At 42.9% G+C, this 27,033-nt stretch overlaps 1 protein-coding gene across 2 annotated transcripts in view; it reads left to right on the plus strand.

The window, feature by feature from the left end:
* SRGAP1 (SLIT-ROBO Rho GTPase activating protein 1) overlaps window positions 1–21,199 on the plus strand; it is a 138,032-nt gene extending 116,833 nt beyond the window's left edge. For both annotated transcript variants that reach the window (XM_059472736.1, XM_059472738.1), the window contains exons 16-22: window positions 2,680–2,785; window positions 5,952–6,176; window positions 7,224–7,303; window positions 15,080–15,260; window positions 15,819–15,953; window positions 16,078–16,423; window positions 18,154–21,199. In XM_059472736.1, the coding sequence (XP_059328719.1) occupies window positions 2,680–2,785; window positions 5,952–6,176; window positions 7,224–7,303; window positions 15,080–15,260; window positions 15,819–15,953; window positions 16,078–16,423; window positions 18,154–18,531 (1,451 nt within the window). In that variant the 3' untranslated portion in view covers window positions 18,532–21,199. The remainder of the gene's footprint in view (window positions 1–2,679; window positions 2,786–5,951; window positions 6,177–7,223; window positions 7,304–15,079; window positions 15,261–15,818; window positions 15,954–16,077; window positions 16,424–18,153) is intronic.
* The last annotated feature ends 5,834 nt before the right edge of the window (window positions 21,200–27,033 follow it).

Raw genomic sequence — 27,033 nt, forward strand, 5'->3', positions numbered from 1 at the left:
CAAACACTCATGTGCTGCAAACACTCAAGCAATGGGGAAATTCAGCTCCACATTTCAAAACAGCATGCAAATACATTACATCATTACCTAGCTCCTTTAAATCAAATCAGTGCAGCCTCTTGAAATAATGTGGAAAGTAAATAAATTTACCGCTTGACAGTAGTTTGGATTTTCAATAAAGGGACTTTCATGGAAACTGGATCCAGTGTTACCAGGAAGGTACTGGTAACACACACCTCATTCAAGCTTGTATGGCTTGTAACTGCTTCAGTATGGAGTGCAGGTCACTTCAAGTACTTAGTACTGATCATGATCCTAGTAGGACAGCTGGGACAGTTCAATACATGACTACACAGCCAGAATCTCTGTACCTGCTCCACCATCTCTGTGCTGCCTACTGGGACTGGTTCCTGACTCACGTATCATGTCAAACTTGTCCAGGAATTGCTTGGAAAAATTGTAGTTGGCAGGGACTGCAAGCACACTGGAGAGTGTGATAACTGAGTGGTAGTTGCCTGCCAGTGTGCCCCATCCTGGTTTAGCTCACTAGTTTAGACAGAGCTATTGCAGCCATACAGGCGACACACTGCTAGAAGGAGCTGCTGAACCCACCTTGGGTCCCAGCCCGGTGCATTTCTCAGGTCTGATTTGAATTCAGCAATGACTGAACCTTGAGCAGGGCCAGTCTCCAGAATTGTCTGGAGAAGGCAGGACTGTAGCACAAGGCATTAGCCGGGAAAGGCTGTAATGCAGAAGGCAAGTTCTGGTGTTGCATCAAAACTGCCCTCCAGCTTCCCACATGCAGCACACAGTGCTGCTGAAGCAGGAGTGTTGAAAGATGCATTGGAATGGGAAAGGAGAGCTGTAGTTGTTCTGTGGATGTTCACTGTGCAAGCAGCTCCCAGACTTGGCATGTCCCTGCCGTGGACACCAGTTCTTAACCATTAGTCAGAAATATTTCTTGACTCATGCAGTCCATGTTTACAAGAAACATAAAAAGAAATTTCAGGTCCCATGCTCCACTTGAGACGGCTTGAACTGATTTCCAGCTAGTGTTTGGGTTCAGAGTTACTCATTAAGCTATAAATTATACAGCTTGTCAGCAGTCCTTTTTCCTACCAGCTCTGCAGCAGCTCACCAGGGACACTGTCCAGCCTTCAGGGTCTCTGCTGGGGAATACATTTTTACTTCCTGCCGGAGTTTTGCTGTTCTGCCTCTGCAGCAGATACCATAAGCCAAATGGACCTCTTCACGCAAGCAGTGGTAGGCTGTTTGCTTCCACAGAAACTTTGATGGAGGCCAATTTGATCCCATTCCAGAATCTTTTGTTCCAGCATGCTAGTGGTGCTGAGCCAGTGGAATCTCCTGTGAATGCTGATGTGGGAGCAGATCTCACACTCTTTTGCTGCACTGGCATTTCCTAGTGAACTATAACACCTAGGTGGCAAACAAAGTCTTGCTGCCAACATGCTCTTCTGATGCTTAGTTTTTAATACCAAAACAACAGTTACTAGATACCAATTTTCTTCTTAGAAATGTAAGTCAACACACATTTTGCATCTGCAAATAAATACTGAAATAGCCATACCAAAGAGCACATAAGTAATGCCAGTAATTCTGATGTGTATTACATATGTACACTTTCACTTAACACATTTTTATGTAAGTAATTATTTTAATTGTGCACTCCTAAATACCACATTTTGTGGTACAATCTGTTTTTCAGGTATTGGAATCAGCTCCTGTTTCTGATTTCCAAATTGCTGAATATCCACTTTAGTGCCACTGGACAGGATTTCTCATCTTAGTATGCTAAGATTTCCCCTAGATGTTGTTAATTGCAGCATACTTTCATGGCTCACATAAAAAGCATTACTGAAATTTGAGGTTGTTCCCACAGTGTCATTTACTGTGGACTCAGAAAACACACTGAGTTAAAAACTGAGATACTGCTTTTTCTGAAAAACACTTCAAGCTTTTATCCATCATTGCCCAACTTGCAGACACATAGTCTTTCTGACCAACACAGAAAATAGTGCATCCTTGTTACAAGATATTAGGAACTGATGCTTTTATCAGATGATTTTCCCACTTCAGAAGAATTTCCATGGACTACTATAAAATCATTTGAGAAAAATGCAATCTTTGTGTTTCTTGGCTCCATAAAAAAAAAAAAAAAAAAAAAAAAAAAAAAAAAAAAAAAAAAAAAAAGAAAGAAAAAAGGGTCATTTCTCCTATTTTGCCACTAAGAGAGTTATAGCTGGATATTTGATTAAGAAAACTTGCTGGAGAAGCTTGATGATTGGATTAAGTGTTTGATGGGAGAATTCAAATTTAGAGAATGCATCTGTATTTGAAAGGAATGGCCAGCATCTTTCCTTGGTTCCTTCAGGTTATTTATGTACTGATTTTGTGGTTTTGTGAGCTGTAAAGCTCAGCAAGTGTCCAGTGTTTGACTTAGACAGATTTGTATCTTTAAAAACTGTTACTTTTAAGCTGTGGGGTTTTATTAAGAGGGAAAAGAACTTCTAGATCTCATTTTTCTAATATGCCAGAATTAGACAGTACTGACTAGAGGCATGTGATGATAAAAAGTCAAAGTAAATTGAGTAAATTGACTGAATGCTGTTTCTGACAATCATATACAAGGGAACATAAAACACTTTCTTCTGTTTGCAGGAATAGACAATCTCTATGAGAGGGCTCTTCACATCCGCAAACTGCTCCTTACTTTGCCCAGGTCGGTCCTTATAGTGATGAGATACCTCTTTGCCTTCCTCAACCAGTAAGTACTGACCCCAGTGCTGCCGTCTGCCTTTATCTGCCTTCCTTTGCTGCTGTTGAAGTTCTTTGGCTTCACTCATACTCTATGTAGAATTCACATTTGAGCTCCATTTAACAAAAAATATGATCTTCTAATTGGCAGTGGAAATAGAATGAAAACGCTGGATTTCGTTCAAATTAAAATTCCATTTATCCAGAATTGAACAAGACACATTAAAGTGTTGTCTGAAATGGGGAGTGCAGTCTACAGCATTAAAGCTGGCAACAAATTAAGCCGATAAGAAAAATAACAAACTGCAGCTACATTAAAACTAGTTTATGCAATTTAAAAATGCATTTCTTTTCCTTATCTCAAGCTGATTTCTCCTGATGGGAAAAACCCCAGTATATTCAAGCAACACAGGCGCTACAAGCTACCTGTTTGATGCTAGGCAGTGCCAGGGTGAGACTTTGTCTTGCTGCTTCTGTTTTCTGATAACAGGAGTATGGGTACAGAGAACACACATCCCCTGAGTATGCTTTGATGTAGAGTAGCTTGTTTCTCACATTGCAAAACACAGGCTGGAAGGAGGATTGTTTGAGAGGGAAAGTGGTGTTCGTGTATTTATCATCCCAGAAAAAACTTCTTCTTCCTATAAGAGAAAATAAAAGATAGGCTGGGCAATTGAAATGTGTTTCTTCCTTCAGTCCTTCATGGCCCTCTCTGGTTTTGCTGACCCTAATGGTTTCACAGAAAATTCTGCTTATGTGCACTTTGCCCTGATTCTAAGTTTTCTCTTTCTACTGTCAATTTGTCTGTTTCCTGTTCTATCTGTTTTCATATCACCTTTTTCCTCTTTTTTCCTAAATTTGCCCTTTGCTGATTCATTCTGTCTTTGTGACCTTCCCCATTTCATTCAGCCTGCCTGTTCCTATAGAAACAGGGTCTTTTGCAGCCAGGTTATTTGTTCATGCCTGTAGTCACAGCTGTTCCTGTTTCCTTTCTTCTAGCAATTTCTGAACCACTTTCAAGCAGTATGTCAGAGAGAGACAGAGATCTAAAGTTTTATGAAAATAACCATTCATTTGAAACTGAATCTGTCCCCCAAAAATTACATCATGTAAATGTCATAAAAGCTTACATCACAGCTTCTCCTCTGCAGAGACATACAGATAGACCAGAGCTGTCTAGGGTTGTACTTCTTATGTGATCATGTTAGCTACATCTGTGCTCTCCACAGGAATGCAGTTTGGAAGCAGATTAAATACCTTACTGCCTCTAAATTGCTCCTGGTACATCCACAGGAAAAATATTCCCATTATTTGACTTCCTGCAAATCCCATTCTGCTTTTTGCATATGTAGTTATGCCTGCTTGGCAACATGAAGTCATCACATCTCATGGCAGACCTAACCTGGTGTAGCTTCCCACACAAGGCTCCAAAGTTAGATCAAGTTGCTGAAGGCTTTGGCCAGTCAAGAGCCTCAAATGGCAGCAACTCCACAGCCTCTCCAGGCAGTCAGTCCCAGTACTAGGTCACTGTTATAGTAAATAAATTTTTTGTGCTTTCATTGGAATGTCCCTTGCTGTGTCTATTGCCTCTCATCACTTTGCACCTGTGTCTGTCTTGCTCTTGTTAATAATCTTATATATAGTAGGAGATTGCAGCTAAATTCTCCAGTAACCTTTTTATCCAAAGGCTGAACAAACCCAGTTCTCTCTGCTTTAGATTATAATTCATATGCTTCAGCTCCCCAGCCATCTCTGTTAGTAGTCCTCTTCTGGGCTTGTAACTAACAGAAGTTGCACAGAACCTCATGTGCCACTTCACAAGCACCAGTTGGAAAAGGAATAATTCATTCCCTTAACCTGCTGCCTTTTCCTAATATAGCCATAAATGCTGTGGAATGAATTCCCATTTTTCCATTCCTCCATCTTGTCGAAGTCCTTCTAAATGGTAGCCCTGTATCTGACCTTTGGCACATTGACTGCTCCTTTCCCAGTGTGGCATCACCTGTAAGCTGGCTGAGTGTGCCGTCCATCCCCTTGTGTAGGTCATTCATGGAGATGCTAACCAGTACCAGCCTTGCCTTTGAGCCATGAGGAGCGCAGCTTGTTAACAGCCATCAGCAGAATTTCACATTTCACAATGATTGTTACAGGCTTTTTTACAGTTGTGCATGTATAAAGTCTGAACCACCTGATAAATCAGAAGAACAAGACATCTCCAATTAACACACAGGACAGGATAGTAAATCATGGCATAAGAAAGGGGCAAACATGATTAATTTTAAAAGCTAGTTATGAGGGTAATCATGAAGAAGGTTTGCCTCATGCATATGTATTGATTAAACGTGGAAAACACTCTCTAAAGTTCCCTTTCTGGAGGGAACATGGTGTTGTATTTGAACACAACCAGACATCAGAATTCCTATGCTGGTTCAGAGTACAGGACAACATAGTATAGGGCATCCCAGCACATCAGATTCTACTTGACTGGCCCCACATAGAACCATTCAAAAGCCAGCATTGGCATTCAGTAAAAATGGGAATAGATAACAACTTCTCATTCAAATTAGAAAATTAGTAACCTTGCATTTTCTGGAAGAAAGGAAAGCTTGCAAAAGTTGATTAATAACAATGAAAGCTTTTCATTTGGACACTTCCATAATGAAACTCTTGTGGGAGTTTGTGGGCAGAAGGCAAGGTGCTTAGGAATTTTAGTCTGTATGTTAAAAACAGAAACCAAAAGTCACAAGAGCCCTTGCAAGATCCAGGAACTTGTTGCCTGCAGAATACAATTCTGTGTATCTAAGTTGTGTAGCCAGTGGTTGAAAGAGATGCACCCAGGTCCAGTGAGAAATGTAGATTCACTTTGCATCCAGTTCACTTGGAGCATTGTTGTGCTAGAAGCAGCAGCAGATGTTAGCCCATTAAGTCAGTGTACACTCAACATGGTAGCCTGGGAATACATGTATATACATAAATATATATGTGGAATAAACTCACTTCATAGTGTATATAACCTACTGAAGAAATCCTGGTTTTTTGTTCCATTACTTTATGTGGGATTGTCAATGACAACAGGAAATCTCTAAGAGGTGATTTCAAAAAGTTTTCTACAATTTTCAGAATAAGGTTAGTCACAGTGGAAAAGTCAATTTTTCTTGATTTTTGTGTTATAACAGCCTTTCACAGTACAGTGATGAAAACATGATGGATCCATACAACCTGGCCATTTGTTTTGGGCCAACCCTGATGCCTGTTCCAGACATACAAGACCAGGTGTCTTGTCAGGCACACGTGAATGAGATAATCAAAACTATCATCATCCATCATGAGGCTATTTTTCCAGATGTGAAAGAACTTGATGGACCGGTATATGAAAAATGCATGGCTGGAGATGACTATTGGTAAGTCAGAATATTATTCTTCTGTCTCCTAAACAAAATCATTAGGCTGGTTAGAAGTATGAAGATAAACGAGAAGAGCATTTAGGTCCACATAGTAAAGTGTTAAATATGAAAAAGTGAAGCAAAGGCAATTCTGATGATGTTTCCTACAACATTTTGTGGAGGAAGCTGCTTGGTGTTCAGCCAGAGATAGAATTCCAGGTGATCAGAGCACGCAGGCAGGTAGGAAATTGTTTCTTTGGCTGTGAACCACCTTTCAAAATTTCAGCCTTCTCCTTTTCTTTATTGTGCTTTAATGGGGCAGATAGCTAAATACCAAACAGCCACTCACTCACTCTCCCCACAGTGGGATGGGGGAGAGAATTGGGAAAAAAATGTAAAATTCTTGTGTTGAAATGAAGACAGTTTAATAGGACAGAAAAGAAAGGGCAAATTACAATAATTAGAATATGCAAAACAAGTGATGCACAATGCAGTTTTCATCATCACTGATGAGTGCCCAGCCAGTGCCTGAGCAGCAGCCCTTGACCAGCTTTGTCCCAAGTTTATGTGCTGAACATGATGCCACATGGTCTGGAATATCCATTTGGTTGGTTGGGGTCAGATGTTCTGGCTGTGTCTCCTTCCAGCTTCTTGTGCCCCCAAGTCTACTTGCAGGTATGGTGGGACGTTCAGTGTAAACACTGCTCAGGAGCAGCTAAAACATCAGTGTGTTATCAACATTATTCTCATCCTAAATACAAAACACAGCACTGTACCAGCTACATGTAAGAAAATTAACTCTATCCCAGCCAAAACCAGGACACCCCCTTGGCAGCAAACACACACAGTTTTTGTTTATAAAGGAATCAAATGTTCTGAGGGCTTCTTAATGTTGGAATTTTGTTTCAAGGAAATGCATATAGGCTTCTTTATTAATTATATATTCATACCACACTAAGATAATTATGTTGCACATGACTTTGTAGCATTATAAGAATGCTTCTAAATAATCCCATGGAGGTGGCATATTTTTGATGTATGTGGTTCCTCTCTGCTTGCCTCCAGTGACAGCCCATACAGTGAGCATGGTACCTTGGAGGAGGGGGACCAGGATGCCAGTACAGAGCCCCACACCAGTGAAGATGGTGAGTCTGTCACTTTACTGTGCCTTTGATGGGAGTAAGTCCTACAGGTGTTCCAGGCAGGACACCTTCTTCCTTTCCTAATTGTGTCTTATTTGAAAGAAGGAAATTTCAGTCCTGGTGTTCAGTAGCAAATCTTCAATCTCTGTTTGTGTGCTTTTGCACTCTTGATTCATCTGTGTTTGACCAGCTGTTTCCTTGTTCACTCCTGATTTGCCCAGTCACAGGAAGGGCAAGAGAGAAACTATTTCAGTCAGTACATATTATTTTCTGACATAGTGTTACATTTTTAGTGACTCTTTTGTCTATAAAACCTAAACTTGTCAAAAGTGTGCCCTTTAATATTGCAGCTAGAGGATATTTGCCATTGAAGCTCTATTTTTATATGAATTTAAAAGCTGCTCTCCCTAAAGTATTTATACAACTTAAAAGCATGTGTGTACCCCCCACAGTGAAACTTTTGAACAGTAATAATTTTCTGTAAATATCAGTCACATATACTTCTAGGTATGAGAGGTATCAATGAAAAAACTGATGCAACTCTATTATATTAATTCTTTTTGTCCAGGTCATAAATGTGTATTCAAGTGTGACAGTTTGACCATTCTTCTGATGTCCCTCACAGTAACTTCTGCCAATTTTCAAGCAAATTTAACAGATAGAAAAGGATTCTCAAAATTATTATATAACTACTATTTTGTGATAATTAGTAGTTCATTAGAGGTGAAGGATTCAGAGTAACACTCCATGTAGAGAACAGCAGCAGTGTGAGCTCTCTGCCTGTCTGGCCAGCAGGCAACCCAGACAGAGCAACCAGCACACGTGCAGCAGTAGAAACAAAAGCTTCCCCTTGTCCCTTGCAGAGGATGTGTGGAGGAAGGAAGAGGAAAAGACAGAGCAGAGGAGAGGGGAGGAAAAGAGCTACTGCAGAAAAGGATATTTTTTTTTAAATAATGTCATAAGGGATATGTTCAGGAGCTGGGACAATTGCTGTGGGGAAGGGAAACCGGAAGGTGTATGGATAGGAAAGCTGGCTGCACTGCTCCCATTGCACACAGAGCAGAGTAAACAATGGTTCCACTCTAGCTGCACCCCTCTGCTTGGTCACGTACACAGGCTGTCACTGACAGATTGTCTGTCTCTTCCCCTTTGCCAAGGTGAGGAGGGGCAGGCAGAGTCTGTCAGTGCAGCTGTTTGGACAGGAGGGACATGTGGGTGGGCAGACATTACAGAAGGAGGGAAGACTGAGAGTAGGAGAGAAATCTTGGTCTCCTGCCTGGGTGTATAGCCATGCCTGTGCAGCAGGGAGTACCAGCAGCTCTACAAGACAGGCTGTGCATGGATTCCCCTTGACCAGCTCTGTACAACTAAACCCACCATCTTTCTACAGCACATCTCTTCTAAGCAGTGTGAACAAACTCAAAAGTTGCACCTTATTTTTCCAAGACAGTATAGCTATACTTTAGAAGAACTCCTTCTTCCATTGGAGGTATGAAGCAAGAGTGGAAGCTGAGGAAGCCTGCCTGTCTCTCATTTAGAGCACAAGTAAAGTGTAGCTGACACACCAGTTCAATATGTTGGGGCCAACTTCAGGGTCCCATGACCAAACTGACAGACGAAGGCACAAGTGGACATGGAGAAGAAGTGCAGCTTTTCAGCAGCCATCAAAGCAGTTACTTCAAAGCCATGCCTAGGAAAGATGAAAACATCAGCAAGGATACAGAGGAGCAGGACTGTGGCATCGTGTGATGCAACATTTGGGTCTCAATCATCATGGGCTGTACCCCACCACTGTGTTGTTATACCAGTTTTACATTCCTGTCCTGGTACTGCTTGTGACTGTGTCACTGGGGAAGACAAACCCTGAAGAGAGTACCTGTCAACAGGACAAAGTTCTGTTGAAAGATTTGACTGCTCAAAGACATGGGTTTTTGTTCACCAGATCACCCAGTAGTTTAATTCTAGTTTCCTCATCACACCTTTTTAATTAATTCAGTGCCAAAAGAAAGCGGACATCTGTGTTTACAGAGAAATAATTGTTAGAACAAAAATATTTGTAAGCTAGATAAATACTGCTGCAAAGCTGAAGATTAACAGGCCTGGATTGCACACAAAAACTGTTCATTTTCTATTCCAACCTGCAAGCTCTAACCCATTTTTTCCATTAATATGGCTTTCTATTGTAATAGCACATTTTTCTAATGTGCTATTTCTAATAAATTAAATACACTCACTCTCTCTTTGCACATACATTCATGTGTTTGTGCTCTAGACAATTCATTTTAAAAAGTATTTTTTACACCAGATACGAGAATAGGTGAAAATTTTTCAGTTTGCTTACTGAACTTTGTGAGTCACTGATAAACATGTGGTGGATAACAAAAACCCTTCTACTAAAGGGTCTGGAGTATTTTGGGGGTTTAATGTGATTGATTCATTGATAATAGGCTGGATGCATCACTGCCAGCTGAATGTGCAGAGAGAGAAAGGGAGGTGCTGCATGGCTGCTGCATTGATCGGACATGTGGTACTTCCATGGCTCCCTCTGTTAGGACATGGAAGAAGCAGATTCTGTAAATGCTAAGGGGTTTTTTTCATGTTGAAAATCTGATTAGTTTTATGCTAAAATGTTGTGTACATATGTAAGACCAAGCTGCCTACCCCACAGGAATTACAGGGTCATCGAAACATAATCCAGAGGTTACAATCAAAACCAAAAGGATTTATTTTACTTACTCTTGCTGTAAAGTTAAACTGCAAGTTTAAACTGCTCTCTGTGCCTGCGAGGAAAAAACCCATCTGTAGGGGCTGTGTCAGTAGCGCTAGAAATGTTCATTACAATTTAGAAAACAACAAGACTTTAAAACTTAAATTTTAATTGTGTCCACAGAGGTAAAATGCAGTAGATTAAGGGAAAAATACTAGCACACATAAATGAGCTTTTAAATATTTCATAACTGCTTTATTTTAAGCATATAAATTGTTGTGGGTTTTTTCCCCCTAAGATGACTGGTGTTCATGTATTTCAGTTGATCACTGGAAAGGGAAACAGGAAAGAAAAGGAGCTGCATTTTTCTGTAGTGTTTTCAGGCTTTTTTAGATATCCAGAAAATATCCTGATAAGAAAAACATAGAAGTTTTTCCTTTCTCCTCAATCTGGAAATGAAATTTAATTTGTGAAGTTCAGAACTTTTGTACTCAGCTGAGACACAAAAAAATATCTACCTGTAATTTTGCTGCAGACAAACCTTTACCTGAAAATGTCTCTGCAGTAAAGATTCAAAGGACGTTGTTTATGTTTTACTGAAACAGCTGTTACCATATTTCCTTTACCTTCAAACTGATGGAGATTTTTTTAATCTTGTTGGAGTCATATGGTAAAGAGTGACTAGATTGTTTGCAAAGGAAGTAAACATTTCCTGAGGAAGTTAGACAGATGGAGTTCTCCTAGGAAAACATACATAAAATTAATGCCATACTCTCCATAGATATCTCATAAACTTAGGATAAAACTTTAGCTGGTATTTCTGCTGAAAACAAAAGTAGGGACATGTCAGACTGTACATTGTTGTTCCCAACACATACTAATTTTCTTGCTCTTCAGAAGTGCGTGCTGCGATCGATACTTTGCCAAATTCTGTTATGTCAACACCTTGCAACAGTTCTTTGCTTTTGCTCTTCCCATTCAGAAAACTGCTGTCCTGAGGACAGGACTTTGAAATTACAGAACCACTCTATTCTCTGATGGGATGCAGAAGATAAAGAAATAAGGAGATAGATTCCCATCTTCCTGGGGAGTGCGGGACGTACTTTATTCCAAACAGACTGGGTACACCTGGGAAAACTGAGGAAGTATACAGCAGAGCAACAGCAACTCCCCTAGAAAAAGTGCAGGGAATGGTGTCCCCTCCTTTCCTTAGCTCCTTGTGCCCTGAGGCATGGAGGGCAGCCCAGGGCCAATTCACTGCCATCACCTCTGTAGGGAGGTTAGGTCTACATCTGGCACTCCAATCTCAAAGATAAAACTAACACATTTATTCTGCCCTTTCAGCTCTCCCAAGCAGAAGTTGTTCCCACAGTTCTTCAGTTTGTCCTGATTTTTCCTTTCCATAGCATTTCCTGATTCACTGGAGATGATAGCTGGTGAGATCCTGTATGCCACCAAACACTTCTTGATATTTTAGCTGAATGCCCGCAGGTACGGACAGAGCAGTGCAATTACACTTCCCTCTGAGCTGTCAGTTTTACTGTTAGACATTCAGTACCACACAGAATTTGAGTTACGGATCCCAAATTTAGCTTTCATTTCCTTAGCTTTTTGGAAATACTCATCTGTCATTCAGTAACCTTGATATTAAATGGCTTAACTTTCCAAAATGCATTTATGTTTGGGAGTAACTGTCATGGTACTTTGGTTTTGACTATTAAAGCTTGACCTGTAACAAGGTGAATTACTATTTAAGTGCAGTCTCAGTACTGTTTGCTATAGGAAAGTTATCTCTGTGTATAAAGAAATGAAAACACCCCTTTCACAGTAGGAAAACCTGTCTGAACTCATTTTTCGTCCTCTTCATGAAATCTGTGTGAAATTTTCTGGGCACTCCTCCCTGAGGAGGTGGGATTTGTTACCCAGGCAATCTGATGTACATGTCTCAGAAGTCACATCCATTATGGGTACATTAACAATTCATACAGCTTGTTCCAGTGGGACAATGTCAGTCAGACCTCTGAGAAAGAATGTGAGTCTTGCAGGTGGTAGAAGGATACAATAAAGAGAATTCTCATTTCACACCACACTTAGATGAGCATAATTCCACTGAGCAAGACAGAACTGTTTCTAGTTTAGTCCACTGATTTGTAAATAAAAAGACCTGTGTACTTAATTGTGGGATACTGTATGGTCTGTTGACGTTAGCAGAGAAACAGGAAATTCCATAGCAAATCAGTGTTGGGGTTTGTCCATCCATCCAGTACTCATGAGCACTACCAGTTAGCTGTGGAGAATGTCTAAGGAAAATATGTGCAGGAAATTTGGGATTTTATGACTTACTGTAAAACTTTTTTGTTTGGTTGACTTTTTTTTTTTTTTTTTTTTTTTTTTACATTTTAAAATATTGCCTGTTAGTGAGTGACTGGCTTTCCAAAGCCTGGAAGGTTTTATTTCTGAATTCTTGACCAGCTCTACCATAACCCATAAATTAGCTGTAATCTGAGAACAGAGTGCTCATAAATGTCTGCTCCTTTTCAATCCTACCTAATTCCAGTGTTTCCTTCTTATAATAAATTCCACGAACAATACACATGATAGGAGAACTGTGTTCTTTTCTCAGTGTTACACTGTTGCCATTTCATATTGTCATTTCATGTTGTTCTCATAAAGATGATGCAAGATAAACAGGCACGTTTGGTTTTACCTCTTTTCATTTTCTGTGCCTTACAGTTGCTTTGTGGCCTCTGTATTTTCTGTTAGAGGCTGTAGGAATGACAACAGGGTAGCATATCATAATATCACACCACCATTAGAGGCAGCCCAGATTTCCAGAATGTTTCTTTCTGTGTCAACATTATAGTTTCTTTGCTTAAAAACATAAACCAAGAAACCTTCAGCCCCACCCACCAGGGAATGCCAGTGAGCGAGACATTCGTAGGGGCCGTGATGTTTGTTAAAAATTCTCATCAGGCTGAACAAAGACATTGGACACATATCAAGGAACTCCTAGGTTTTATTGTACAGTCACCATAACTTTGGCCACCAGCCCAATATTTAGACTCAAAAGGTATTGGCTAACACACCCTTAAATTTCTTACAACAGACTTCCACAAGAGTGGGGGTGAACGAGCCCTTTGTTTTGTACAGTACACTTCAGTAAGTTCTCAACTCCCACAGCACACAGCCAAAGGTGCTGACTCACAAGTCACAGTACATTTGGTATTCAGAGGTGCTGGCTCACAAGCTCTTCCTTCCCACAACAAACTTCAGAGTATGGGGTAGAATATGATAGTTGTGCTTTGTCCATGCAAGGCAAGGGAAGAAAACAAAAAATAAAACCAGTGATTAGATCCCGCATTGTTGCTGCCATGTCAGTGGTCTAGAGCAGGGGCTATGAGACAGAGAAAGCAAAAGAGAAAGAGAGGAGAAAGACAAAGAACAAAAAGATAATATGGTCCTCTATAGCCATCCAGTAGGGATGCATTTTCAGGAATGTATACTGTTATTGCTAGGTTCTTCATTGTATTTATATAATTGAAATAATTTCTGCCACCATACATTTCTTCTGTGTTTGTAACAGTAAATTCTCCATATCATTGTATTCCATCTGTGTAAAGTTTCTGTGTTAGTGATTTCTGTACACACTACAGTTTGTCACTGACAGGAACACTTAAAGTGACTGCAGAAGCAGCAAACCACAAGACAGTCTTCTGCAGGCTGAGCAAGTTATTAAAAAATTACCTGCAAGCTGTAACCTCAATAAAGGTGCTGTCATTATGTTTTCAGACTGTAGAACAAAGTTAATTTTAAAAAGACATTCCTGTGCAAAATGTTGTCATAAAGGGACAGTGGCTTTCATTACCAGTCTGGTTCTGTAGGGAATTACCACCTCAGCAATTTTAATTCACATCAGACAGAAAGTTGCTATGCTAGTCATTAGCCCAGATGTTAATTTCCATCTAAATATTGCTCTAATTATGTAAAGAAATTAGTCATTTCAGGGACTCGAGTTACTGGAATCATCAGAGTATGTGATTTTTAGACCTGTGTTTTGCAGTTTTTTCTTTATGTTTTGAGACTTTGATGACAAAATTTAATCTGTTAGAGCTCAGGTGCTTTTGGTTTTATGCAGACAAAATGAGAGCTTGTGAAAATCACAGCTTTTTGCTGGATGCCTGGGCACAGCTCTGGCCATAGCTGCAGGGCCCCTTTGCTGACATCAGTAGGTCTCCATCCCAGCACAGGTTATGGGATAGAACCCATTTCCAGCCTAAGGCTGGTAACTAAATCTGAATTTACCAGCATTCTGATAGAGGATTAGCCAGCACTGCTGTAGCCAGTGTTTGGTTTCAGAAAACACCAGCCTCCCCTGCAGAAACCAGGGCAGCTCAGGATTTTGGAGCAGTCAGAGCTGCTTTAAGCAACTTGAGGCCACACAGGGACTGTCCCTGTGGTCTGGAGCCGTCTTGTCTCACTCCAAAAGGGCATTAAGGAAGTGAATTAAAGGAGGAGGCTTTGGTGCTGTGCAAAACGCTAGGTTTCAGTAGGTCTGCATGCTCGTCACGTAAAAGACACAAATTCCATGGCCCAGTTCAGCAGGGTATCCCTACTCATGCACAGGCTAATCTTGTCTTCCTTCCTTTGACACTGCAGATGGTAAAAGCATTCTTGTTTACTTTTCCCTTATCACGCTGGTTCCTTGGGCCTTTGATTATTCATCTGAGTTTGTTCTTTTTATTTTCAGAAGTCTTTATTGCCTGGCCTCCATCCCACTCTCCAGCCATGCAGGATCCTTTCCAGCAGGAGGCAGAGGCCTCTCTCCCAAAGGCAGTTGTAACATTTTAGTATGCTGTTGTTTTCTGCAGCTCCTGAAGCAGTCCAGATGTTTCACACCTGGGGCACAGATTGATTATATTTCTTTGTAAGGGGCACATTGTCACCACTGCCTGAAGTTTGCCTTCCTTCAGCTGATCTCTGTCAGAATGAGCACTGAGAAAATGGGAAAAATGGGGTTGATGAAACCAAAAAGAGCGATATGTAACCTGATATTTGTTGTTCTTCCCCCCCAGAGTGCGAGCCCATAGAAGCTATTGCCAAGTTTGACTATGTTGGAAGATCTGCACGAGAGCTCTCTTTCAAGAAAGGAGCTTCCCTTCTGCTCTATCACCGAGCATCTGAGGACTGGTGGGAAGGAAGGCACAATGGAATTGATGGCCTCGTTCCTCACCAGTACATAGTGGTGCAGGATATGTAAGCAGTGTCTGGTGTGACTGGGTTCTTGGGGGGATGTAAAGTCTGCAGTGCTTAGCAATATTTGCCAAATGGGTCAGTGGTTTGAAGGGTCAGATAGATTAAACATTTGCCTTTTATGCAGGATACCTGTCTTTACTGCCCTGAATTGAAAGCTCCACCAAAAACTACTACTAGGCTAAGCTGCTTCTATGGATACGTTCCCAGTACATTAAGAGACAGATGCTGCTGCACCTATTTTAATTTGACTATCTCTGTGTAGTAGTTGCTGACTTTTAACTTCAGAATAGCAAGAACTGGGGAAATACAGCCCTGAACTCGTTTTGTAGCATTAGGCACGTGCTTTGCCAAGGATTTCAAAGTTCTTTACGGAAAGGTTACATACACTCAGAGTGCAAAGAGCTCAGTAAACAGTGGGATTATAAACAATTTTGGGAGATGTGCAAGGGCTGCAGTGCATTTATAACATGCCTGCTTTTCTTAAGGGGATTAAAATCTGAGAGTGCCAAGGTGCTCTCACTCACTGACTTCTCATCTCACCGCCTGTGTTCTGTTCAGGGATGATACTTTCTCAGACACACTGAGCCAAAAAGCAGACAGTGAGGCCAGCAGCGGACCCATAACTGAGGACAAGTCATCATCAAAGGATATGAACTCTCCTACTGACCGTCACTCAGATGTGTATTCAGGAAGGTAAGCCTCAGTGTAACGTGTTTTCAGCAGTCCTGTTCACAGCTCAGCTAACACAGTAATTACTCCTGCACTTGCTTATGCTGGCTCACTACAGTTTGTTCTTCCACCACTTCCACTGGTGCAGGCAGAGAAAGAGATCAGAGCCTCCGCCTCCCCTGAGACGCCCAGGCAGGAGCAGTGACGGCCACTGCCCAGTACACCCCCCTCACCCTCTCTCCAACTCGGCCCTGGAGCTGGGCTCCCCCAACCTGGCAACTCACTGCAGTCCCAGAGCCCTCCTTCAGAACCGCAGCCTGAACGCCGACAGCCCTGAGCGGCGGCGCCGGCCGGGCCACGGCAGCCTCACCAACATCAGCAGGCACGACTCGCTGAAGAAGATCGACAGCCCTCCCATCAGAAGGTCCACATCCTCTGGTCAGTACACAGGTTTCAATGACCACAAACCACTGGACCCGGAGTCAATAGCTCAGGTTTGTGTCTTTTTTATTTATGGCACTGTCTGATTTTCTGAGCAGCAAATCCCATTGAATAGCACAGCACAGAGCACATGCTCTGGTGGGAAGGTGTGTGCAGGGGAATATCCTACTTGGCTTTCCAAACAGAGTGTGTGTGAAAGAAGATGTATTAAGCAATCCTGAATAGAAGAAGCACAAAGGGAAGTAAACATTGCAGAAGCAATAAAAAGAAATTATTTCCCATTACACTGTAATGAAATTGCCTCTGCCATACAGAACACTAGGACAGTCTTACAACAGCTACATAGACCACTGTGCTCTGTTGAAGGCTGGCCTATTCTGACTTGCATGTAATAAGTGTTCAATTATGTCTCAGTATTGTGGTAAGCAGAAAAGTGCTCTGACTGGCTAGTAATGACCATTGCCATTCAAAGCAGAGATTTACAGTCCAGGGTCTTGTGGATTTTATAGTTTTCATACAGTTCATACTGTGTGTTGCTTTGAGGCGTGTAGTAGAACCTGATGTGCAAGATGTCACAGCTGCATAAATTGTGGGCCATCTTACTGTGTAAACAGTCACCTGTCTCATTCCTGGCAGTGAAGAGGTGAAGAGAATGGAGTAGGAAGTACCCTGATCATCAAATTGGTCTGTTGTACTGAGCTGGTAACAGCTCTTGAGTAAATAGATGCCTCTGTCTTCAGAACTCACATTTTGTCTAGGAAGGAAAAGGTGATTACTAGGAGCACCCTGAGGGTGCTCTATCATTGCAAACACATTTTACAATAACATTGGCACTCATGTTTTAAAATTTAATATACTGACAATGCTTGCTTTCAAACTCTGCTTCCAGTGAGGAATAGAAGGGACTGGCATGCTTAGGTCAGAACCCATTTATTAGGATTAGAAAGTGCAAGTGTTTTTACTGTTTTATTTTATTCTAAGCTGTTAATTTACGTTCCTGGAACAGCACTGTTTGACTTAAGATATCTCTTTTTTATGCCTAGACTAGAACCCAAACTTCGATTAAACTATGTGAAAGACAGTGTGAGCAGGCAGGGAACACAAGATATTTTAAGCTTAGTTGTATCTCAGTACCACTGAGAAGCAGTAAACTAGTCTCTTGGTACATTCTTTTAGCCGTCAGGCCTGAAATCCTGATGAAGAAAATAGTTTTTCTTAGGTACGCATACTGACCAATATCTTACAGATTTTTTCTGTTTAAGATTTAACTTGATGAAACAAGAGGAGACAAGAGCTGATAGGCACACAAACTTTATTTCCTTAGAAAACTGGGTTTTGTAATCCATGTGAGGGAATACAGACCCTGAGCACCTGAGGCTTTAGATGAGCGGAGCAGCTAGCTAAGAGTGAACAAATGGACTAAAATCTTTGCAGTTGTCAGTAACCAAGAGATGACAGAAATCTTCACCACTAAAACATTGCTAAGCAAAAATCAGTTGTCCTGAGGATCACTTCATAAATGGCTTGCAGATTTTGGTGTAACACCTTTTTTTGATTCTCTCATATGAACAAGGTTAAATGTTTGTAATGTTCACCCAAAACTGCCATGTTGTCAATCGTAATGCCTTTCATATAAATCTGGTGGAAATTAATTTTAGCATTATCATAACTGTTAGAGGATGGTTGGTGAAGTAATTAATGCATTTCCTTACCCCTCCCCTTGCTCCTCTGGCATTCAGTAGCAACATAAATGACACGCTGCTGTCTCTGTGCTCTGACGCAGGACATCGAGGAGACAATGACCACAGCACTGAACGAGCTCCGTGAGCTGGAGCGGCAGAGCTCGGCCAAACACGCCCCCGATGTCGTGCTGGACACCTTGGAGCAAGTGAAGAACAGCCCCACCCCTGCCACCTCAACGGAGTCGCTCAGCCCTCTCCACAGCATTGTTTTGAGGGGCTCCGAGCCTCAGATCCGCCGTAGCACTAGTTCTTCCAGTGACACCATGAGTACTTTCAAGCCCATGGTGGCCCCTAGAATGGGAGTGCAGCTGAAACCTCCTGCTCTTAGGCCAAAACCTATTGTTCTTCCAAAAACAAATCCTAGCATAGGGCCTTCTCCTCCTTCCCAGGGTCCAGCCGACAAATCTTGCACAATGTAGGCAGCTCAGCCACCCACAGCGCCCAGCTGGTGTGTGCTAGGGAAAGAGATGGATTAACAATAGAAGTCAGGGCTCCGTAACATCATTTGTTCATGTTTGTAACTGGAGAGGCTTTGTTTTTCAGTGGTTTTGAATGTATTGTCTGAAAGTAGCTACATTAACATGGGCATTTGTATTTTGTATGGTTTCGATTAAACGAAAAACTGGACAATTGTGCATAGTTTTAAAAAACAAACATAGACTTACTTGAAAACTTGATGCTGCACCATTTGTAATAAAACCAACACAGATCACAAACAGCTTGCCACGTTGTACCATACTTCACAGTCTTACTGTAGCTATATAATAACAGATCCTGCACAAAATTAAGGGGCGGGAGGGGGTTCAGAGGACATGGAGTCTCTCATTTCTGGGTCACCAAACCAAATCTCAAGCAGGTTAGTAAGAACTGAAACTTAGCATGTGAGGATTACGTGTCTGTGTGGAATGTCTAAGTCATCTCAGGCCACATTTCTTATTTAAGACACAAGAGAAAAAAATCACCAAACCCTCACAAACTCATAATTGGCACCAAGTGTTAGCTTTCTTGTTGGCAGTCTCACTAGAGGCAAGCGCTGGATGGAGCTGGAGATCACATTGCTCTCACTGATACAAGGCAGCATTCCAGGACACAGCTAAAGCACATCTCCAGGATAGTAACTAGAAACTCCTTTTGCTGCCCTCTGTAATAGTGTACCTTCTCCCATGAAGTCAGACCTTCATTCCCTGATACCACATTTTTTACAGAAGCTGAATTTGTTTGAAGTTCACAGAAGCCAGGCTCTGGGGAGTGCCTGAACCTGCTGGTCCATCAGGGAGCATGAGGGGCTATTAAAGGGATCAACTACACAGTAATTCAGAAAAGTCTCCCATTGACTTTATTGCTCAGTGTCCAATTAAGGACGTGATTTGGGTTGCAATAGTCTGAGTTTCCAGCTGACCCAGCTGTGCTGACTGCCTTGCACAGCAAATGCTCAGTTGTGCTGACAGCAGCAAGACAAGGACTCTGAAGGGGGACTACCCCCTGCCAGTGGTGCAGGGGTCACTCACAGGACAGGCAGCTGAGTTTCTACTGCCTAGATTCAAGCTGACTAAAGTTTTCCATAACCCTTTTCCCTTCCACTTCCCTTTTCTTTAGTGACAGAAATCAGTACCTTTCTTATGTCTGTGCGAGTGGCGACTGTCAACTTTGCTTAGTGCTCTGTTGTTAAACTTTGTTAGGCATGAGCTAAACCTACAGCTGTTTTGCACATTGCAACAGTAAGCCATAATACTATTTCTGGGAATATGCTTTCAAGCATCCAATCCACAAAAGAAGGTTCAGTTAATAAAATGGGGAAAAATCACTTGTGGTCCACCTACAGAAGTACAACTGGCTGTAATTAAGATCTGTTTTTCCACATATTCTGTAAGATCTCACTTTTGGAAAGCTTGAAATTTTACAACTCATTATACATAAAAAATTGAGTTTGGGAGGAGAAGAGTAGGGACAAAATTTGATAGACATAATTGCTGAGGTGACAGGAGTAATTTCCTGTTGTTATTTAGGAGCAATTTATTCCTGCTCTGGTTTACACCTTCTAGACAGGTGATGCTATGTGAAAATCTAGGTGTGAGAAGTACCCCATAAACTGCCTCTGAGCCTCAAACTATTGCTGATATTTGCAAATACTTTTCAGTGCAATCTTAGACTTCACACACATCTAGGTAAGAGGCAAAGTCTTAATCCACCACAGTGGGCTGTGCAGCATGGGTCAGCAAACCTTCCATCCTTGGCCTGGCCCTAATGCCGGGCCAGAGCCTAAGCCAGACCAGCCCCAGCTGCAGACCAGTGCTGGTCTGCTCACTTGTTTGGGACCAGAGGTATTTTCAAGTAGTTCCCCAGTTTACTAGACTCAGTGGAGCAAAACTGGAATTTGTCTAGCATTTTTAAATTAACCCACCTGGCACAATTGAGATGGATACCTGTATCTTTAAATTGCATAGGGAATTTTGTATGTTTAAATAACTGTACTGGACTCCATAATGCTTTTATTAGAAATTGTTTAGCAAAAGAAAATATTAGAAACAGTGCATTTAGTGAATGCATCCACTTAGTGCATTCACACAGTTAATGTGTAGTTTGATGGTTATTATAGATACTTTAAAGCATAGTAAGTGGATATGTAACAGGAAAGACTGCTACATCTACAGGCGTACTAAAGGGTAACTCCTGCACACCTAATCCAATCAGTATTGTCCTTTACTGTCAAGTTTGATGAATTGCAGTACTGGTAGCTTCCTGCTTGTTGACTGTTACCTACTTGTGTCAATGTACATCTGTAGTATGTACATGTGAAAGTGCCTTTAAATTTTAGAGGAGCTTTAGCTTTGCTCTTGTACTGTTGCATTTCCATTGCATCCTTTCCTGTTTCGTGTATGGCTGCATTCCCATTGCATTCCTTCCACTCTTGAAGATCAAATAAAAACATGGAAAACCCACAGTTCTGGAAGAGAAATGTACTGTTAATCTGTTGTGACAATGCACTTTTATGTATAGTACTGTACATTCTTGGCATGTACCATTACAAGCTTCAGTATACATTCAAGTTTGTTCCTCATAGTGTATCTTTATAATAAAGAAGATAGTTCTGTCTGTGTGTGTAGTTTTGCTGGGGAAACCACTGTATCTTCCAACATGGATTGATGATCTACTTCCCACATAGGGAAGCAACCAGCACACCAGCATCCCCCAGCTACCCACACCCCACACTGCATCAAGAGCTATCACACTCTTGGCCTGAAGAAGCACTTGTTCCTGGAAAGTTCCTTGCCTAACTTAAAGTCCCTCTTTACCTGAAAACCCCTCGCAAAGAGCCACCAACTTCACGTAGTTCTGCTGAGAACCCATCAAGGGTAGTCAATCCTGCTCACACTGGCCGAGGAAAGCCCCCACTGCCCGCTTGGCCAAACACCCTGCCATCCCCCTCCTGCTCCCACAGGAAAAATGGGGTGAGGAAAACACTCCAGCTTACATATTTTAAAAATAGAGTGAAAAGAATTTTAAAAGGGACGTTTCTTAAAATGGGGATATTTCTTAGAACAAAAGAGAGAGATGCTGTCAGGCTGGGAGGGGGTGGGAGGAGTGCCACAGTTAAAGATCATCTTCAGTGACCTTATGTCTGAGACATGGTGGCAATACACAGCCTCCCAGCTGGCTCCAGGAACCAGGGGGTATGATTGTCAGGCTGATAGCTGCAGAGAAATGTTCTGCCATACAGGGATCAGATGCTATCAAGGACAATTCCTGGGCTCAGACTACAGCTGCCCAAACAGGCTTGCCATGCTTTCCCACCTTAGATGTTTAGGGGCAGAAGAGCTATTTGGAAATGCATTCTCAATCCTTGCCAAAACAATCCAAACCAGTCATCCCTGGTTGTTGTTGAGGACCACTGTGTGCCTGAAGAAGACAAATGCCCCATTCCTAGGAGTGTTCCAGGCCAGGCTGGATGGAGCTTTTAAAATAATCTGGTTTTAAGGTGGAAGGTGTGCCTGCCTATGGCAGGGGGTAGGAACTGGGTGATCTTTAGGGTGCCTTCCAGCCCAAACCATGCTGTGGTTCTGTGTCAGTGTGGGGTGGTGTGGGGGAAGGGGCACCCCAGCTCAGAGCAGGGCTGTCACTCCTCGTGCTGAGAAAGCTGTGACTGCTCATGGATCAGCCCGTGGCAGCAGCCTTAGCACCGCAGTGTCCAGCGACCTACTTCAGGCATTTCTTCTTGTCCCCTACTGCACAAAAGCTGACTGAGGCACACAGGAGGGGACAGCAAAGGTCATTCCTCTTTCAAGGTCCTACACAGCCCAGAGGATGCATAACCCAATTTCCACAGTCAGATCCTTCACTGGTGAGGGGAGGGGCTTATGTGGTGGCCTTGAATCTGTTTTAAAATAAGTAAGAAAACACAAGAGGAGTCTTGCCCTGTTTTATAGTATGAAGTTTCAGTGTTGCACAGTGCTGACTTCCTTACTTCCTTCCAGTTTTTGTAGTGGAAAGAAGCCCAGCTCTCACAGAGACAGCCAAAGCTTTTGGCAGGTAGTGGAGGAACTGCTGACTCTACTGATGCTCGAAAAGCAAAAGGGTGATGAGGTGTTTTGCTGAGAAAAGTGTATTGGCCAAACAGAAAAAGAGTAGCAGTGGCAGCAGAGTGTTTAGGTCTCAGGTCACTGCTGCAAATCATTGTTTCAAGCCACATGCAGCTCCAGGATGTGGCACTGCCCCAGCCTGCACAAACACCTCCTCAGGCAGCATAAGGAACCCACAGAGGATCCACCCAGGATTTAAGTTCTCCTTGGCAGAGACACACAGTTTATTTCTTACTCTGTGGCTCATATGGACTTATCCTGACCAGAAGGATCCATATTTGCTCTGTTCAGTCGCTGCTACCCCGGGAACAAGCCTTGATGTCAGTCTGAATGGAACTAACACATGGGGAGCAACTGAAACGGGAAAAGTATTAACTGGAGATGGTACAAGATTAAGGTACCATTCTTGTACATGGGAATATTGCTTTTCCATGAACTTGCCTCTTGAGGGAAAAAAACTCCCACTATAATGTATGAAATCCTAAACAGATCACCAATTTAGCATCCTAAAACCCAGTTAGCTGAACCAGCTAAATTATTGCTTAAAAAACAAACCAACCAACTGCTCATTCAGACATGCCACTGTAACTGCAGCTACTCCCTGTCTCTCATTTTGCACAAAGGCATTTCCAGATCACACAGCTGGCAGCACCGGTCTCTGCCAGCACTCCGGCTCCGGCAGACCCAGCCAGAGGAAGTTTTTCCTGCCAGGGAGCCCCTATGCTCGGGGTGTCCCTCACTGCACCGCAGTGCCGCAGCTCACCGGGACCGCGGCGGCCTCGGCCTCAACCCCGGGTCCTGGCGCCCCTCAGCCTTTCCCGGCAGTCAGTCCCACTGGACGCCCAGCTCCCCCCGGCCCCAGCAGCGCTGTGGCCCTGGCACAGTGTTTTGGTTCCTCTCACCCAGCCAATCCTGTTGTATTGCACAAAATAGTTATTTATTTATTTGCACTGGGTGTTTGGAAATTTGCAGTGTTCACATGATTGGTATCCTCTCACCACATGGCCTTCCCCTTTCCCCCCGAGTGTCAGTGTTGGTGGTCTGTTCCCGGTTTGCCCCTCCCCTCGCCCCTCCTCGCTGGTATCCCACCGGCTGTTGCCGCCTTCCTCCGCCCCCTTCCCCGCAGCTCAAAGTCCCGCTGGAGAAATCCACCCCCTCTTTTCCACCTGGGGAGTCGCCTGGACCGCCTCGGGTTCTCCTGTTTAGGAACAAAACAGGACTTTGTCCCCACGTGGAGAAGAGCGCTTCTCGTCTGTTGCCTTTTGCCCCATGTAAGATGGTGTGGGCTGGGGTCCATAGCCAGCCGGGTTGGACCCGAGCAGCCCGTCCAGGCACGGATTCTTACAGCTGGAGCCTTCGTGTTCGTCTCCCCCGTGGTTATGAGACGCCACGCTGAAGCTGGTAATCCAGGTGTGGATTTTCATAAGCTTTTGGGACTTGCAGACCACACAGCTGGCAGCACCGGTCTCTGCCAGCACTCCGGCTCCAGCAGACCCAGCCAGAGGAAGTTTTTCCTGCCAGGGAGCCCCTATGCTCGGGGTGTCCCTCACTGCACCGCGGTGCCGCAGCTCACCGGGACCGCGGCGGCCTCGGCCTCAGCCCCGGGTCCTGGCGCCCCTCAGCCTTTCCCGGCAGTCAGTCCCACTGGACACCCAGCTCCCCTGGCCCCAGCAGGGCTGTGGCCCTGGCACAGTGATTTGGTTCCTCTCACCCAGCCAATCCCACCGATCAGCAGGGCTAAAACCAGTGGAAAGGAAAACAGAAAATGTCAGGCCTCGGAGCAGCCTGCCTGATGTACCGTCCACACCAGGTGGGAGAACCGAACTTGTGAAGTGGCACTAAGCTGGAATCCAGAGAGAGGAGAGCTCTGTGTTCCCTTGCCTTCTTACACAGCAGGTACACTGAGAGCTGGCAGGCCCAAGGAAGGAGAACATGAACAATTTGATGCTGGCTGAGGGATTAAATAGAGTTAAATGACATGATCTGGGTCTAGCCAAAATGGACAGGTCAGCAGGTTTTCTCTTACCTTGCTCAATATATACATGCAAATGAAAAATGCAGGAATATACTTTTAACTGTAACTCTGCAGTCAGCTGAGCCTCTGCCCCATGGCTGCACAAGTAGTGTGCCCATGTCTGTCTCTTCTCCCAAGTAACAAGAGATAAGCCAAGAGGAAATGGCCTCAAGATGAATCACAGGAGGTTTAGATTGGATGTTAGAAAAATTTCTTCACTGAAAATGCTGTGAAGCACAGGAAAAGGCTGCCCAGGGAAGTGGCTGAGTCACCATCCCTGGAGGTATTGAAAAGCCATATAGATGTGGCACTTGGAGACATGGTTTGGGGGTGGGCATGGCAGTGCTGGATTGGCAATTGGACTCGATGATCTGAAAGGTCTTTTCCAACCTAAATGGTTCCATGATTCTGTGATCCCCAGTTGTGTCACTGCCATCTTCCAGCAGGGTCAGGCCACACTGGTCACCACAGACAGATGAGAGTGGCTTAATGATTCAGGGTTGGAGGTTGAGGAATTTCCCTTTTTTAATTAACAAGCTGCATTGATTTATTTTTTTCAAGTAGCATACTAATGGAATATGAACGTGAAGTACAAGGCCAAAAAAATAAATTCAGATGTGAAATATAGACAAGTTGTGCTGTACAAAGGAGGTCAAACACTTGTGGGATCAAAATCAATAATAGCTGCACTGACTGCAGCACAGTGGATAAACCAAAACCAACCCCTGCCTGTTCTCATCTCTGTGAAGCACATTGATTCCTCCCTTAATGTCTGCCATGTGCCTTTTCAGTAGTGTACACTGACGTCTATAAACCCTGACCAAACAACATAAAATAGTGATTTACATTTATTTGAATGAGTTATGCTCCAGGAGGGACAAATCACTGAGCCCAGCACTCCTCTGGAGGTGAATGAGACACTCACTGAAATGGTCAGGCTTCTGGCAGTGAGTTTTTGATTGCAAAGAAGTGGCATTAATACGGATGTTGGTACCAGAGTCATGAATAGAGAATTTAAGTGTGTTAAAGGTGGAAAATGCCTAAAATATTTCATTACTTCCACCCAGAACTGCTGAGTACCTTAAAACAACTCACTGCAACACATATTTTAATTGGGTTTTTACCTGCCTACAATCTTTTCCAAGCCAGACATTACAGTAGCACCCCAGCACCCCCAGCAAACAGCATCAAGGTGAATACACAGGGCTATCCATCAATACTCACAGGTTTAAGCTGAATTTCACCTGGACAGTTTTCTCAGCTATTTAGTTTTTGTTTTTTTTTTTTTTTTCCTGAAAGCTACTAAAAAAATATGTTAAAAATTCATTTCAGACCTAGTGTGTAGATGATTTTTAAATGTGTCATACACATCACAAGGCTTACTTTATGATTAAGTCAAAGTTATTCTGAACAGATCAGTTTATATACAATGTTACAATCAGAGATAGAAATGTGGCTAATCTGGGGCTGCTAAATCGTGTAGCAATTCTGAACTCTTCTCTGTACCTGTCCCAAAATTACAAACTAAACCCAAATAAATATGTATGTATGCATATATAATGTCTTGAAAGCATTGGAGCAGGTACATTGCAAAGTTCCTGCTGCATGTTTTATTTCTGGTTAACAAAGCACAGTAATGGGGTCTGTTTTGGAGGGGGAGAGCCCTGCATCCCTGTGCAGCATGTGAGGAACACCAGGCACCCCCCATTTTCCCATCCCCACAGGACCCCCCTATCGGAATGCATGGATCCTCTGACTCAGGGAAGAGTGATGCACAGAACTCCATGGTATCAGAAGGCTCATTAATTACTTTATTATACTATATCACACTATAACTATACTAAAGAGGTACATACTATACTCCATCATATTTCCGAGTCCTACTCAAAACCTCATGACTGTCAGCCAACAGTCCTGACACCCACACGTGGATTCAATTGGTAAATGAATCAAAACACCACCACCAGAATTTAATCAAACAATCCCTCCAGGTCAATAATCTTCCAACACATTCCAGATGTTCAAAACAACAGGAGCAGCAAGCAGAGATAAGAATTGGTTTTCCTTCTTCTCTGCTTCTCTCACAGCTTCTCTCTGTTCAGAGGGCATGTGAATACCACACCACCCTTCTCCTGCCCTCCAGGATGGCAGACAGCAGATTCTGCCCAGCTTTCTCCAACCAGACCCTGGGCAATGCTCTCACTACACCTCAGGCCTTCAAAATTCTTCCAGTATTAAAAATTAACTTTGTCAAACCCTGCACGTTCAGAGCTAATATAATTTATTATGTACCATAGCCCTAAATGCCATTTGCATCCGTGTCCATCCAT

The sequence above is a fragment of the Ammospiza nelsoni genome, chromosome 5 (assembly GCF_027579445.1).
Source record: "Ammospiza nelsoni isolate bAmmNel1 chromosome 5, bAmmNel1.pri, whole genome shotgun sequence".
Taxonomy (NCBI): domain Eukaryota; kingdom Metazoa; phylum Chordata; class Aves; order Passeriformes; family Passerellidae; genus Ammospiza; species Ammospiza nelsoni.